The sequence below is a fragment of the Myotis lucifugus genome, unplaced genomic scaffold (assembly GCF_000147115.1).
Source record: "Myotis lucifugus unplaced genomic scaffold, Myoluc2.0 scaffold_231, whole genome shotgun sequence".
NCBI classification, from domain to species: Eukaryota; Metazoa; Chordata; class Mammalia; order Chiroptera; family Vespertilionidae; genus Myotis; species Myotis lucifugus.
The window spans coordinates 1,464,466-1,478,552 of record NW_005871279.1 but is presented as its reverse complement, the minus strand read 5'-3'; the positions used below and the strand labels follow the sequence as shown (position 1 = coordinate 1,478,552).

The 14,087-nt window shown below is 36.8% G+C and overlaps 1 protein-coding gene across 1 annotated transcript in view; it reads right to left on the bottom strand.

The window, feature by feature from the left end:
- ABI3BP (ABI family member 3 binding protein) overlaps positions 1-14,087 on the bottom strand; it is a gene marked incomplete at its 5' end in the record, with an annotated part of 255,936 nt that overhangs the window by 133,259 nt on the left and 108,590 nt on the right. Inside the window, 4 exons of the mRNA XM_023762091.1 lie at positions 313-390; positions 6,405-6,497; positions 7,097-7,168; positions 8,394-8,442. Coding sequence (XP_023617859.1) covers positions 313-390; positions 6,405-6,497; positions 7,097-7,168; positions 8,394-8,442 — 292 coding nt within the window. The remainder of the gene's footprint in view (positions 1-312; positions 391-6,404; positions 6,498-7,096; positions 7,169-8,393; positions 8,443-14,087) is intronic.

The following is a 14,087-nucleotide window of genomic DNA, read 5'->3' as shown; positions in this document are numbered from 1 at the left end:
AAACACCAAAACCAGGCATTGCGTTTTAGTATAGGATTATTTCACAATGTTGAGGTAATAACTTTCACTTAGAGTGAAAAATATAGTTTCCATATTACATATTAGTTATATGATGCAGTAGTTCATTTTGTAGTTGTTGTTTTTCCAGACATTAGATTAAGGACCTAGAATCACATCACCTATCGTTTTGTGCTAATGATCGAAATGAATTTCCTACTGGCTCTTCACTGGAAAAAAAGTACAGCCTTGTCAATCATTTACTATTAGAAAAATATTACTTATTGTAAGTGACCAATACAGGGATCTCATTACCTGTTATGGGCTGTGCTGGGATTTTTTCTACCTTTGGTGTTTTAGATTCAGCTGGTAATGCCAAAGTTTCATTCTTAGCTAAAAAAAAAAAAAAGCCAGAGAACAAACAGTTTACCTCACTTCCCTATAACACAGTGTCCAAATACAATTCATTCAAAACATAATCAAGTAACAGACTATTTCCAAAAATCTATTCTGCTTTTATCTCTTCCCACCAGGCAGTCAAATTTATTGTGCATTTCTACCAGGGATTAGCATGAATAGATGACAGTGTTCAGAATCCTTTTTTGTTACCCTTAGTAATTAAGATCTAAGTTGGCATTGGAATGAAGGAATAAATCACAACCCAACACTTGGATAACTCTCAAGTCATTCTTATTCATAGAGTTTCTGGAAGGCATATGTTGCATTGCAAATACTCACTGGAATTTTATATTGAAGTACTCCTACTTTTTAAAAAAAATCAATGAATAGAAAATTTCCATTATTATGCATGGTAAAACATGCAATAGGTTCAGACACTGAAATTTTTAAAAAGCACAAGTAACAAACTTGGGAAACTAACTTATTTGAAAATACTTGTGGCAAAAAAAAATACCAACAGTAATTTATTTGAGCCATGTGTTAACAAATACCTATTGTTTTGGTCACTGAGGGGATTCAGTGTAAAGATTAAAATAGATTTTTTTCCTTCTTCAGACAACTGTTCAGGAAACTTCCTTCTAAAATGTAGGTATTTTTTTTCAAAGAAAGTACATTTCTATACCAGAGTTTCCCAATGATTAAGATATTCCCCATTTTAAAAATGCACCAAGGATTAACTTGAGTCAGCTATTTCACACACAAAATCAATAACCTACTTATAATATTTTGAAACAGTCTAGTGGCATGAAAAAATTAATTAATCATTGAGACACCCTGATCATGTATGTCACTTTGAACTGATCATAATTAGATGGGATTTTGTAGAGTCCAAAGGCTGTACAGGAACTTCTTGGGTTCCTCAACTTTGGCACTATTGACATTTTGGGCTGGATAATTTTTTGGTGTGAGGCTTTCCTATGTTGCAGGATGTTGAGTAGCACCCCTGGCTTTTACCACTGGATTCTACTAGCATGTACATAGTGGTGGCAGCCAAAAATGTCTCCAGACATTGCCTAATTTCCACGGGGGTACAAAACTGCTCTCTGTTGAGAACAATTGATCTAACCTGTTCTCTCAAGGTTCTTTGAGGATGCAAATTTTATAACTTCCTTTTGTAGTTCACATTCCTGCTATAAAGACCATTTTCTTCTTTACAGTTGACATGGGCATGACATATATATTTACTTGTGGTGGACAAAGGCAGTTATAAAGTCATCCCTTTCACAATGATGATAGAAGCCAATCAATTTTTAATCTGCATTATGGAAACATTCAATAGATTCCTACATAGAGCTGGTTATTTTCAGGAATAACTTAAAATGCTAGAAATAGGTATCACGCATGCTATGTACTTGCCATATCATATCTAATGGCCATGTGTGTGCTTTGGATTCATGAGCACATGAAGTTGTACAGCATGTTTGCACAGCAGAAATGTTTGATATCATTGTTCAAATTGATTTAGCAGGGCATAGAGAGAGAGAGGACTCTATTTCTAGAATAACTAAAAATGCCAATCCAGTATAATTTTACAAAATAATCCTATTTTTGAAACGTCTAAGTTTGATCAACCCTTTTTCCTGCCCTTTGTTGTAATCCCAGTTTTTGTTTAGAACCACTGTGATTGTTAGCACAGGAAAAACCACTCAGGTTACAAATTTTTATGAGCCAAGTTCTGGTTCTGTTATTTTCAGGATGTGCCATAGGAAGGTGTTTGCTTTCATTTTTCAAATATAAGATTATAAGGTTTCTCTTTAAGGGTCTTTTCTTTCTCAGTGTCCTCTGATCCTTTAGGATATGTTTGCTAATCCTCTCCTCCCTGTGTAACATCCTGTGTTCTTGGTGGTTGCCAGGGTGACTAGGACTATTTACTTACTAACTTATTTTAACATTTAGACTTTCATGAATGCTCTAAATTGTGTTGCTTTCGCTTCTTATATTCTAAACATGCCCTTAGCTGGCAATCACCTTCGCCTAAAATTAGGCTGAAAAGAAGAAAAAAGGGTAAACTATGTTCCCAAGAGAGAATTGTATTCTTTACACATTACCAATTCCTTACAAAGGCATATTGTATTTCTAAATATTGCCTTTCAGAATCAGAGAAATTGGTAGATGGAGAAATATTTAAATGGGGGGATTTTATGTTTCCTATCAAACCCAAACATTGTACATCATCTATGTACAAGTGCAGTCTTGGCACTAGTGGAGCAAAATCCCATCAGAATGACCTAAAACCCGGGAAATTTCTTTTCCCTCTCTGATTCTTCTGTACCTTTTTTCCAACACTGTTGTTTCCGTTAATTTTTGGCAAGCTAAGTCTTGACTTTGGCAAACCCTACGTATATCCCTTGGCGATGTGGGTGTAATACTAATTTTCTTGTTTATATCTCTCATTATTCACACCATGTGTTCTTAGAACAAAAGCTAGTAATTTCTCGATGTCCCATGATGGATGCTGCTGGAATGAGGATATTATTTTTAGGATTTACCCCATCAAAAAATTGGACTTTTCTGAATTGTGGTGATAAATAACCCCAGGAAAGTTTATTTCTTCCTCAGTTGTATAAAGAATTGCTTATGTCTGCATTAAAAAATTACAGTATATTTAAAATGTAATTTTTTAAATACAGTCTGTTAAGATGTTACATTTGATGGATTTACTGTACATTTTCAAACATACTATCAATCTCTTCAATGCATAAAAAATTGCCAGTGTTAAATTTGACAGGTGTTTTCCCAGAAATACAAGTTAAAAGAGATATTTAACTATTCGCATACCATTTCTTCTCTATTAAAATTACAATCCTGAAGGTTTAGGGAATTATATCAGAAAAACAAAATAAAAACAAAACAAAATCCCCAAAGCTCTGAAGTAAACAAAACACCTGAATTGATATTAAGGTAGCATGTGGAACTTTGCAAAAACCAAAAGGAAATATCACTCAAGACTAAGGACTAGGTCCGGCAGTGATGGTGAACCTATGACACGCTTGTCAGAGGTGACACGCGAACTCATTTTTTTGGTTGATTTTTCTTTGTTAAATGGCATTTAAGTATATAAAATAAATATCAAAAATATAAATCTTTGTTTTACTATGGTTGCGAATATCAAAAAATTTCTCTATGTGACACGGCACCAGAGTTAAGTTAGGGTTTTTCAAAATGCTGACACGCCGAGCTCAAAAGGTTCGCCGTCACTGGACTAGGGAATAAAACATCTTCTAATTCAAAACTGACAGCAATGGTCTGGGGGAAAAAACTGCTCATTTTCAGTCTCCTTCACATCCTGGGTTTTGTAGTTTTGAGAGACAGATTAGGGACCAAATCAATAAGAGATTGGCTGGCTCCTTTTTTTCTCTTTCAAAACAAGTTTCCAGGTGAGGAGCAGGGCAATATGCAGGCTCTAGACAGAGAACAGGTGAGTGCAAAAGTCCTGAGCTCCAATTCCAAACACAGGTTCCCTGAGGGCATTTAATTTGGAAGCGTCCTGGTTTTGAGCACAGTGTACAGACGATGTGGAGTTGAGTCACAGGGTTTTACAGTTAAAAGTGAGATGATGAAGCCTGATGTACAAATTAAGGATATGAAGCCTAGGGTCACAAGTCTATGTCCGTGAAGGTAACTCATTCTAGTACTAACAGCTATGAATATTTTACAGTAAACATGTAAGGATTGAACAAAATCACAAAGATTTACTGGCAAGTATTTTAACATCTTAAGGAAATGGTGATGCATAAGCTTTGAAAATTTTTCTAAAACTGTAAGGCTAATAGACCACCTATTAAGTGTTCTTTACCCACTTAAGCTTTGTTCCTTCTTCTTCCAGGAAGGTCTCAAAATTAACAGCTAAGGAGAATTTAGGAGTTCCTAATTTTTAAAACAGATACAGTCTGATTGCCTACCATCAGAAAACAAATAGGTTAGGTCTCCAACAAGGGAAACATAAGTCTGAGGTCTCAGTATGAGCTGTGTAGCTCACCATGATAGGCCCCAGAAACGTGCTATCTGGCACAGAGTAATGCTTAATAAGTATTTGTTGATTGAGTGCTACCAAACAGGGGCTTGGGCCTCTGTTTTTGCATCCATGCAATGTGAAGAATCGATTATGTAAGTGCTGAAGTTCTCAGCTAGTGCCTACTTTAGGGAAAATATTCTGCATTTTTAAGTCTTGTTTTAATTTCTATCACATTACGCCATCTCCTTTCATATTTATCAATAGCCCAAGACATTCTCCAGTCAAAGTATGGTTTCCAGACCAGCAGCCTCAGTATCACCTACTGGTAAGGAAGGCAAATTCCCAGGCCCCAGCTCAGACCTACTGAATCAGTAACCCTTGGGGCGGGGGGAGGGGGGCTGCAGTCTGTGTTCACAAGCTCTCCAGGGTGTGTGATGCTTGATTAAGTCTGAGTATCAAACTAATTTGATACTCAAATGCAGCAACTAAGCCCAGTGACCAACATTGTTCCCTGAGCTCCCTTTAAAAGGTTTTGCTGTTGTTTTCCAAATTGTTATGTTTTTGTTTGTCTGTTTATTTTTTATGTTTTTTAAACACTGAAATCATAGCAGGTTCTTTCTAGAAGTAAGAGGCAGTACCAATCTCAAGTAAATAATAATGCTAACAGTCCTGACCTTTATATCAGTTCTTATAGAAAGTATCTAGTGGTCCCTTGATAGTGTACTAAGTATAATTTATAACAATTACTTTATTTGAAAATTATATAAATGTGTGTATTTTGGATAATTTGACAAATGTTCACTCTTCTTTTATAAATGTATATTTATTTGATATTTTGTATAAATATAAAATAACTACTTCCCTATAGAATGTGATTTAATACCTTCAATACTCCAACTTCTCTGCCTCTTACTTTCCCCCCAACTTCTTAATAATGGTAAAATATATATAACATAAAGTTTATTATCTTAACCATTTTTAAATCTAAAGCTCAGTAGTATTAAATCTTATATAATAAAGCCCTAATATGCAAATTGACCAAAAGGCAGAACTCCTGGCAGGAACGACCGGTCACTATGACACACACTGACCACCAGGGGGCAGACGCTCATCACAGGGGCTCCCCCCTGGTGGTCAGTGCGCTCCCACAGGTGGAGCGCCACTGAGCCAAAAGCCAGGCTCATGGCTGGCGAGCGCAGTGGCAGTGGCGGGAGCCTCTCCCGCCTCCGCTGCAAGTGGGCGATAAGGAGCGAGGGGCCCCAGGGGGATTGGGCTAAGCCAGCAGGCGGACATCCCCCAAGGGGTCCTGGACTGTGAGAGGGTGCAGGCCAGGCTGAGGGATCCCCCTAAGTGCATAAATTTCATGTACCAGGCCTCTAGTATTTTCATAATGTTGTACAACCATCACCACCACCTACCTTCAGAACTCTTATCATCTTATAAAACAAACTCTGTACCATTAAACACTAACTCCTCAATCCTCTCCTCCCTCCAGTCCCTAGCAACCATCCTTCATAGTGTATTGATCTTTTTGTAACTGGCTTATTTTGCTCAAGGTTTATCAATATTGTAGCATTCGTCAGAATTTCCTTTCCTTTTAATGAAATATTCCATTGTATGTATAAACCATATTTTGCTTATTCATTCATCTGTTGGACACATTAAATTGCTTCCATGTTTTAGCTACTATGAATAATGCTACTGCAAACATGAGTGTACAAAATACTTCTTTGAGAAATTTTCAATTCTTTTGGTTATATACCCAGAAATGGAATTGCTGGATCCTATGGTAATTTTATTTTTTTGAGGAGTGGTCATATTGTTCCCATAGCAGCAATACCACTTTACATTCCTATCAACAGTACATATGCCTGTCCCTTGCTTTTACTTTGAGATCCCAAATAGCCTATTTTCTAGGTTCCTTGGATATTCTAAGAATATCAGTTCTAGTACTTGGTCACTGAAAGTTCAATCATAGAACTTTGATGCTTACCTAATTGTGTCTTGATTGCATCTGAAATCTCAAACATTATGGATGTAGGAAGTTTTACGGTGGTTTCATTAAGACCAGGAATAACAAGGTGGACTGCAAGGAAACAGAAGTAAAGATGAAAGAAAGAAAATGCATCATGACATAAAATAAAGCTCAGAGTGGCAGATAGTAGTAAATATTGAGTTTAGCACTTATTTTGCTTAGTCATTTTTAACCCCAACTTTAAAATGTTGGAAAAAATATTACAGTACCTTTTACATAGAATCTTTTTCTTATTAGGAACTGAACTACCAAAATACTCTGGCTTTTAATCCATAAACTTAAAAATTGTAAAATGGATGCTTAAGATGTGTGGTGAACAAAGGACACCACTATTAATAATACATTTTTAAAAGAGAAGTTTAATATGACAAAGACTCCTTCATAACTGCAACAACCCTGTGGGGTAGGATGGGTTCCATCGTTCCCACTAGGCATGAGCTAGATAGAGTTGTTTCTCAAACACATTGGGATAGAGGTAGCATCTCTTGGCTCCTAGCCTGGAATAAACACAGCCGGGATCCTAAATATTGAAAGGAAATGAATCAACATCAATTTAACAGATCTACTCACAGTGCAAAATTCCATAAAAACTCTATTAAAAAAATAGCCTGACTTTCTTAATCTTGATATAGAGTTCAAGACTGACTCACCCAGTATTGTTCCTCCAATGGGAGTCCTATCTGGGGATTTAGTTGAAGCTCTGTGAGTAACATTCTGAATCACTGTTGAAATACAAAAAGAAAATAGTGTGTGTTGGGGGGAAATAGTCAGAAAGCAGTAAGAAGCTAATAATGTGAATTCATCTGCACTGAAGAAGCACTGATCTAACTTTTCAATTAATAAAAAGGAACTCATTGGGTTGACTACACAGCACATCTTACCTTAACACCAATCCCTATAAGTACTGAAAGGCTATTATTACATTATCATAGAGTGTTCTATTCTAAGGAGCTGACAATTTCCTAAAGAACTAGCACAAAATGAGGCAATGACCTAATAAATTAAAAAATATATATTCTCAAAGTAAAGAATCATTGGATAATTCCAGTACTAATTGACCCTACTTTGAGAGTATACTTGTGACATTATTTTCTTAAACTGAAGAACAATTTTAAGTCCTCAATCTCTTCTACCAAGAAACTTTCTGAACCTAATAAAGTGGGCCTGGAGAGAATTATGCTAAGTGAAATAAGCCAGTCAGAGAAAGATTATCACATGATCTCGCTCATATGTAGAATCTAATGAACCATATTAACTGATGAACAAAAAATAGACCAGAGACATAGAAGCATGAACAGACTGTTGAACCTCAGAGGGAAGGCAAGGGAGGGTGGATTGGAAGAGATCAACCAATGAATTTATATGCATATATGCAAACCTGTGGACACAGACAATGGGGTGGTGAGGGACAGAAGTGGGCTGGAAGAGGTTACTGAGGGAAAAAGGAGGACCTATGTAATACTTTCAACAATAAAGATTTTTTAAAAATGTTAAAAATAATAATTTGAAAAACTGAGAGTCAAAACAAAAACAACTGGATAATGAAATAAAATAAGACATTATAATTCTTGAAGCCTGGATGTCTTACCTTTCCCTAAAGTTTTCATTTCATTAATTCATATCCTATGAATGATTTTATTCATGTTTGCTAGCTTAACACTAAACTAAGCCACACATATTTAATGGGCTTTTTAGAATTGAATACTTATGACTGCTTTGTCTCTGATTATCCAAACAATGTGACTTGCCAGGACTAGGCCTATTGGTACAAGAGCCAAAATTACCTATTAACTTCTAAGTTACTAGGCCATACTGATTACTTCAAACATTTTCTGAAAAACAATAATCAGAGAAGTTGAGAAAAAATGTGTTATGTTGAATGATCTGAATTAAAAAGTATATTAAAATAGTTATAAATACATATCCAGAGCAGACTTATAAAATTACCTTGCTTGATGATTGTTATTGGGATCAGCTTCCTTGGGACATATGCTGGCTGAAAAAAGAGGAAGAATCAGTTTTTGAGTTAGTGCTAATAAAATAAAAGAAGAAGAACTGGAAGTAGCCCTTTCTTGTCTTTAATGAAGCCTCCCATGACACTGGTTTAACAGTTGCTAGAAAGATCTTTGGTACATATATATCTGTCTCTACTTTATTGGACAACCTCCTCCCATAAATGTCCAAAGATTTGACAGAAGCAATTTCTTCAGAACTCCCATTCGTTTACTTAGAAACTGCAATGGAAAGAAACTAAATCTTCTGGGTTGAATACTAGTTAATTTTCACTTTATTTCAGGTGTAACCTGTCAAACTCTGCCTTTACATTCTCTCTCATATAGATGTTAAGCTACATATTATCTTTCTAAACCAAACAACATCGATTGTTTGAGTGCACCCACTTGCTGTCACTGCTACCACACAACTACTACACACACACACACACACACACTCACACCATGAGCTCCTGACACCACACATTTCCTTGCCCAAGAAGGTTGAGCTTGGAATCAAATCTAGACATTTCTACTTCCAAAGCCTGTACTCTTAACCATTCTGTACATATTTATGCACAAGGGACCTCAGAATTAGAAGGGCGGTTCTCAGGAGACTGTGCACTTTATCTCTCCCAAATTGCCTCAGATGTCCCACTGGGAGTTTTAAAATCATAGACCTACTTGAACTAGGAATGGGTATAGTGTGAACTTTAAAGGGAAGTCATCACTGTGAGCCAAGGATAAGACAGCCAAGGAAGGGACATGGGAACAAAATAAGAGAAAGACAACAAGTGATATAGAGAAGAATTAGGTTGAGTTACAGAGGTAAGCATGACAACAATTTCTTTTTTTAAAAATTGATTTCAGTAAGAGAGAGAAACATCGATGTGAAACATCAATTGGTTGCCTCCCACATGCACCCTGACTAGGGATCAAACCCTCAATATGGTATGTGCCCTGACCAGGAATTAAACCCACCACTTTTGGTGCATGGGACGAAGCTCCCACCAACTGAGTCACATCAGCCAGGGAGACATAAATTTCTTGATGTTTAAAGTGCATACATAATACAGATATTCTACCTACTAGACCTGTTGATAAATTAGGATGTGCTGAATGAAATACTTACAACATAATTGTGAGCAAAAAAGACTAACATGTTGCCATTTTAATAAATGACCTTTCCATAATAAAGAAGTGGCATTATACCAAGCTTACTGTTGGCTATTTTCTTCTTGTATTAAGGTCCTTATGTTTAAAAATAAATAAATGAACAAAATTGACTATCATCAGATTATTTTAAAAAATAATCTACCTATTGACTCAGAGCTCTAGACTGAATGCTGTGCCCCTCCTAACTCATATGTTAAAACTTACTCCCCAATGTGATGGCATTAGAAGGTGGGGCATTTGAGAAGTGATTAGATCATAAGGGTGGAACCCTCATAAATGGAATTAGTGCCCTTATAAAACAGACCCCAGAGAGCTCCCTCCACCCTTCCACCATGTGAAGACAGCAAGAGGATGGCTGGTTGTGAACCAGGAAGTGAGCTCCAACAAACCCCAAACCTGCCAGTGCCTTGATCTTAGGTCCCCAAGCTTCGAAATGTGAGAAACAAATGTTTCCTGCTTCAGCCACCCAGTCTATGGTATTTTTGTTATAGTACCCCTAATGGATTAAGACGCCCAGCAACCTAGCCTAAGGAATTAATCGAAGATACAAATAATCTTTTATGTGTAAGGGTGTTTATTCCCCAATGTGAAACAATCTCATTATCCAAAAACAGAGGTTTTATTAAATAAAGTATGGTTTGAGTTTTTGACATCTATTTAATAAAGTAGAAACATATGCATGCAATAAAGACAAATGATACAAATTTGTAACCACAACATAACCTGATTTTATAACAAATATGTATAGATAAAAGGCCAGAAGGAAATAGATCATAGTTTTTTTAACAGTAGTTTTTGGTTTTTTTGCTGTTAAAAGAGAAATTCTATTATGTAAGAAACTTATAAGACAATAAAGTAAGGAGGTTGTGTGGTAGATAGTAAAGAGGAATAGATTCAACATCAAGAATTCTGACTTACGAATAGTAGTTATTTTTATAAGCTGATAGTAATTTTATTTCATATACCTTTCTCTATTTTCCAAATTTCTTACATGAATGAAGTACATTTATAATTAGAAAAAGTTATTTTAATCAACAGTCTGTTCAGTTCCTACATATGCTCCTGCACTGCATAGCTTGTATACTATTGGCAAAGAGAAAATATTGTAAATATAATTTGTATATGATTTTTCCCAGGCAAGGGGCGGGAGGAAGTAGGAATAGAAGCATAACCTTCAGGAGGAGAGAGAAAAAAATCTCAGCTTTGACGTTGCACTGGCAGTAGGATGTCTTTCACCCTTTTCATAAGAAAATTAAGTATGAGCACTTGTACACAGGAGCCTTCCCCAGAGAGGGAGTCAGCCCATGGCACTGCCTCATGTGTCCAGTTTACTTCCACCTGCCCTGCTCCAGTGAAGGGTTGACAGTCCATGGCCTCTATCATTTCTCAGAATTCCAAATGCCTGCTGCAGCGACCTCCAGTCACATGGAGCACTTGCCAGAGGAGCCACACCATCTTCGCGGGCATGAACAATGGTTTTTGTGAGAGCTGTGACTACAGCGCCAAAGAATTTTGAATGCTTTGTTTTACTGAATGTGATGCCCGTTTTGCTGAATGTGAAGTTTTTCAGAGAGACATCACATTATAGCAGAAAGGCAGCATGTCGCTGGGTTGAGCCTTTGAGTTGCATTATTCCGATTGTAATTTCTTTTGCTGTGATGATTTTTTTAAAACAATTTTTTTACAAGGACAAATGGAAAATATTTCACTCTTCACATGGGCGGAACAGTTTCTCTTTGAGTTCTTACTTGAGTTAGACCCATGTTCTACTGAGAGGATGGAAAGACTATATGTACAATATGTGCTGCCAAAAAACAAGGAAATCATTTAGCTGCAGAATCCAATTATTTTTATTCTTTTTAGACCTATAATTACTCTCTCGCCTAATCTGTAATCCAAAGATGCTCCAAGATTGGACTATTGAGCAGGTAGCTGCTTTTCTGTAAGCAGGTTTTAAAGGGCATCAGGAGAGTCCCTGTGTGTCTATGTTGAAGGCACTAAAATTCCCAAGAAGAAATCCATACTGTGAATCCTTTCCCTGTGTTTTCTTATAAAAGTGTAGGGAAATGTCTGTTACCTGGACTCATTGGAAAATGAAATATTGTGATAATTTCCAAGTTTAACCAATTGCAACCCAAGTTTAATTGAATTGTTTCAGGAATAGTGTTTTTGTTTGCTTGTTTGTTTAAAAGGTACCAGTAATTTGAACCTGCCATTTCAGACTTGCTGTTATGAACATCTATCAATCTGTATAAAACTCATTGCAGCAGGTGGGGGGCGTGGGGGTCGGGGGCGAGGCAGTGAGAGTCCCACCGGCTGCTGCACAGTTGAGCTGGTGTGGCCTCAGCAGAACGTGAAGTCTATGGACACCATCATGGTGCCCGTTTTCTTTCTTAGGTCATTTCCTTGCTGATTCTTTTCTCTGCAGCTTGCTGACCCCCATTCCTGCTGCAAACCTCCATCTCCACTTCCTTCCTTAGCTCTCACCCTGCCATTCAGCAAGTACTTTTCAAACATTTGCTATATACCAGGAAGTAAGCATATTTTCTTCCTGTTCTATAAGGATCCATTATTGTGTTGTGTTTTTTTTTTTTCTTTCTGAGTTTCCAGATATTCTGTCCCTTGAGAACCCAGGTTGTAATATGTTTTGAGCAGGGTGACTGATTAAGGGAATTCACTTTTACCATCTTTCTGGGAACATTGTGGCTGATTACCCAGTTGGTGAGATTCAAGAGAGAAATTGATACTGAAGAGGTAAAAGGCAATGCCCTGATGACCAATTCAGCTTTTTCATCCTGATTAGGGAAAGCCTATGCTTGTCCAGAAATAACTATACTAGCAGGCGCCACGCGGGACGAGGGACTTCCAATCCACGCTGCATTGTACTAACTTCCTCCTGGTGCTATTTTGAAAATTAGCTTTAGTACAACTAGTGATGGTACCAGGATGCTATTCTTTGCAGGTTATTCTTGAGAGGTTTGTCAATTTGGTATTATTGTGGTCTCAGAATATTCACTGTAGATTGATTTAACTTGATGTTCAGGTTCTGAGATAAGGAGGAGCTGTCCATTTGGGCAGTGGCTAAGGGTTGCTTAAAGTTAAATTTCAATGACTCACAAACCAAACCATATCAGAAGAACTTGGGCATGTTACATTCTGGTTTTAAATCACTTGGGGATACTCTAATGAAAGTTACAAAACCTACTGATTCAATCTAGCATCTGGTGAAAAGTGAATCTCACATTCTACTTATGAAAGTCTTCATATTTCTAAGAAGCTAGGGAGGAATCAGACATAAACCTTTGGTGATATCATTGGCCTAAATATAATTTTTTCAAGTTTCTGCTTAGGACAACAATTTCTAATAATGGAAGGACACCTGATGTATTTACTGTATACAATCTCAAGGTATGGGTGGGGACCATAAGGTATTTCTCTCTATTCACTTTACTTGTCTGTAACTTTATACTTTAAAGGTTGGCACCACATCTCTTGTTACCAATAATAGATGTGGCTTTTTAAAAAGATGGGTGGATCTCTGATGGGAAAAATTTAAGGGTAAAAATAGATGTCATATATAAGGGCAACACTGACTCTAAGGAGATTTGGATTAATTAAGCTTCTATTTTAAAGTCTCAGTTAATAAATGCTACCTAGCCCTGACCAGTTTGGCTCAGTAGATAGAGCGTCCGCCTGTGGACTAAAGGGTCCCAGGTTCGATTCCGGTCAAGGGCATGTACCTTGGTTGCGGGCACATGCCCAGTAGGAGGTGTGCAGGAGGCAGCTAATCGATGTTTCTCTTCCATTGTTTCTAACTCTCTATCCCTCTCCCTTCCTCTCTGTAAAAAATCAATAAAATATATATTTTTAAAAAATAAATAAAAATAAATACTACCTAAAAAATTGATTGTTCAGTGAACTAGTTAGATAACTAAGTTTTTTTTAAATGATAGAGATAATATATTAAAGTTAGGTGTTTTCGCCATTGTTTAAAATTTTTAAATATAATAAAACCTAACAATAAACATTTAATAGTAAACATTTAACCTTCATAAAAACAGTGTTCTAGATTCTCAACATGGACAAAACAGCATGATTATCATAAAAACATGTTTTTTTGTTTAACTACATGAATCTCAAGTAATACAATTTACACTGAAAGGATAATACTTTTGTTTATGCATATACCTTTTCTCTGATTTTTCTAGAGGTATAAGCAGGGGTAACATTGAAAGTATTTTACAACCGGTAGAATAAAGTCACTGACCAAACAGGAGAGAGTCCTGCTCTATGTCCCTGGCACAAGTGTACTGAGCATGCCAGCAGAACACATGCTTACAGACATGGATTACAATCCTACATAATAAAGAAGTAATATGCAAATTAACCCTCACACCCTCACAAAGATGGCTGCCTCCGACCAGGCTGGCAGGGGGGTTAGTGAGGGATGACCAAATGACTGAACAAACAGGCT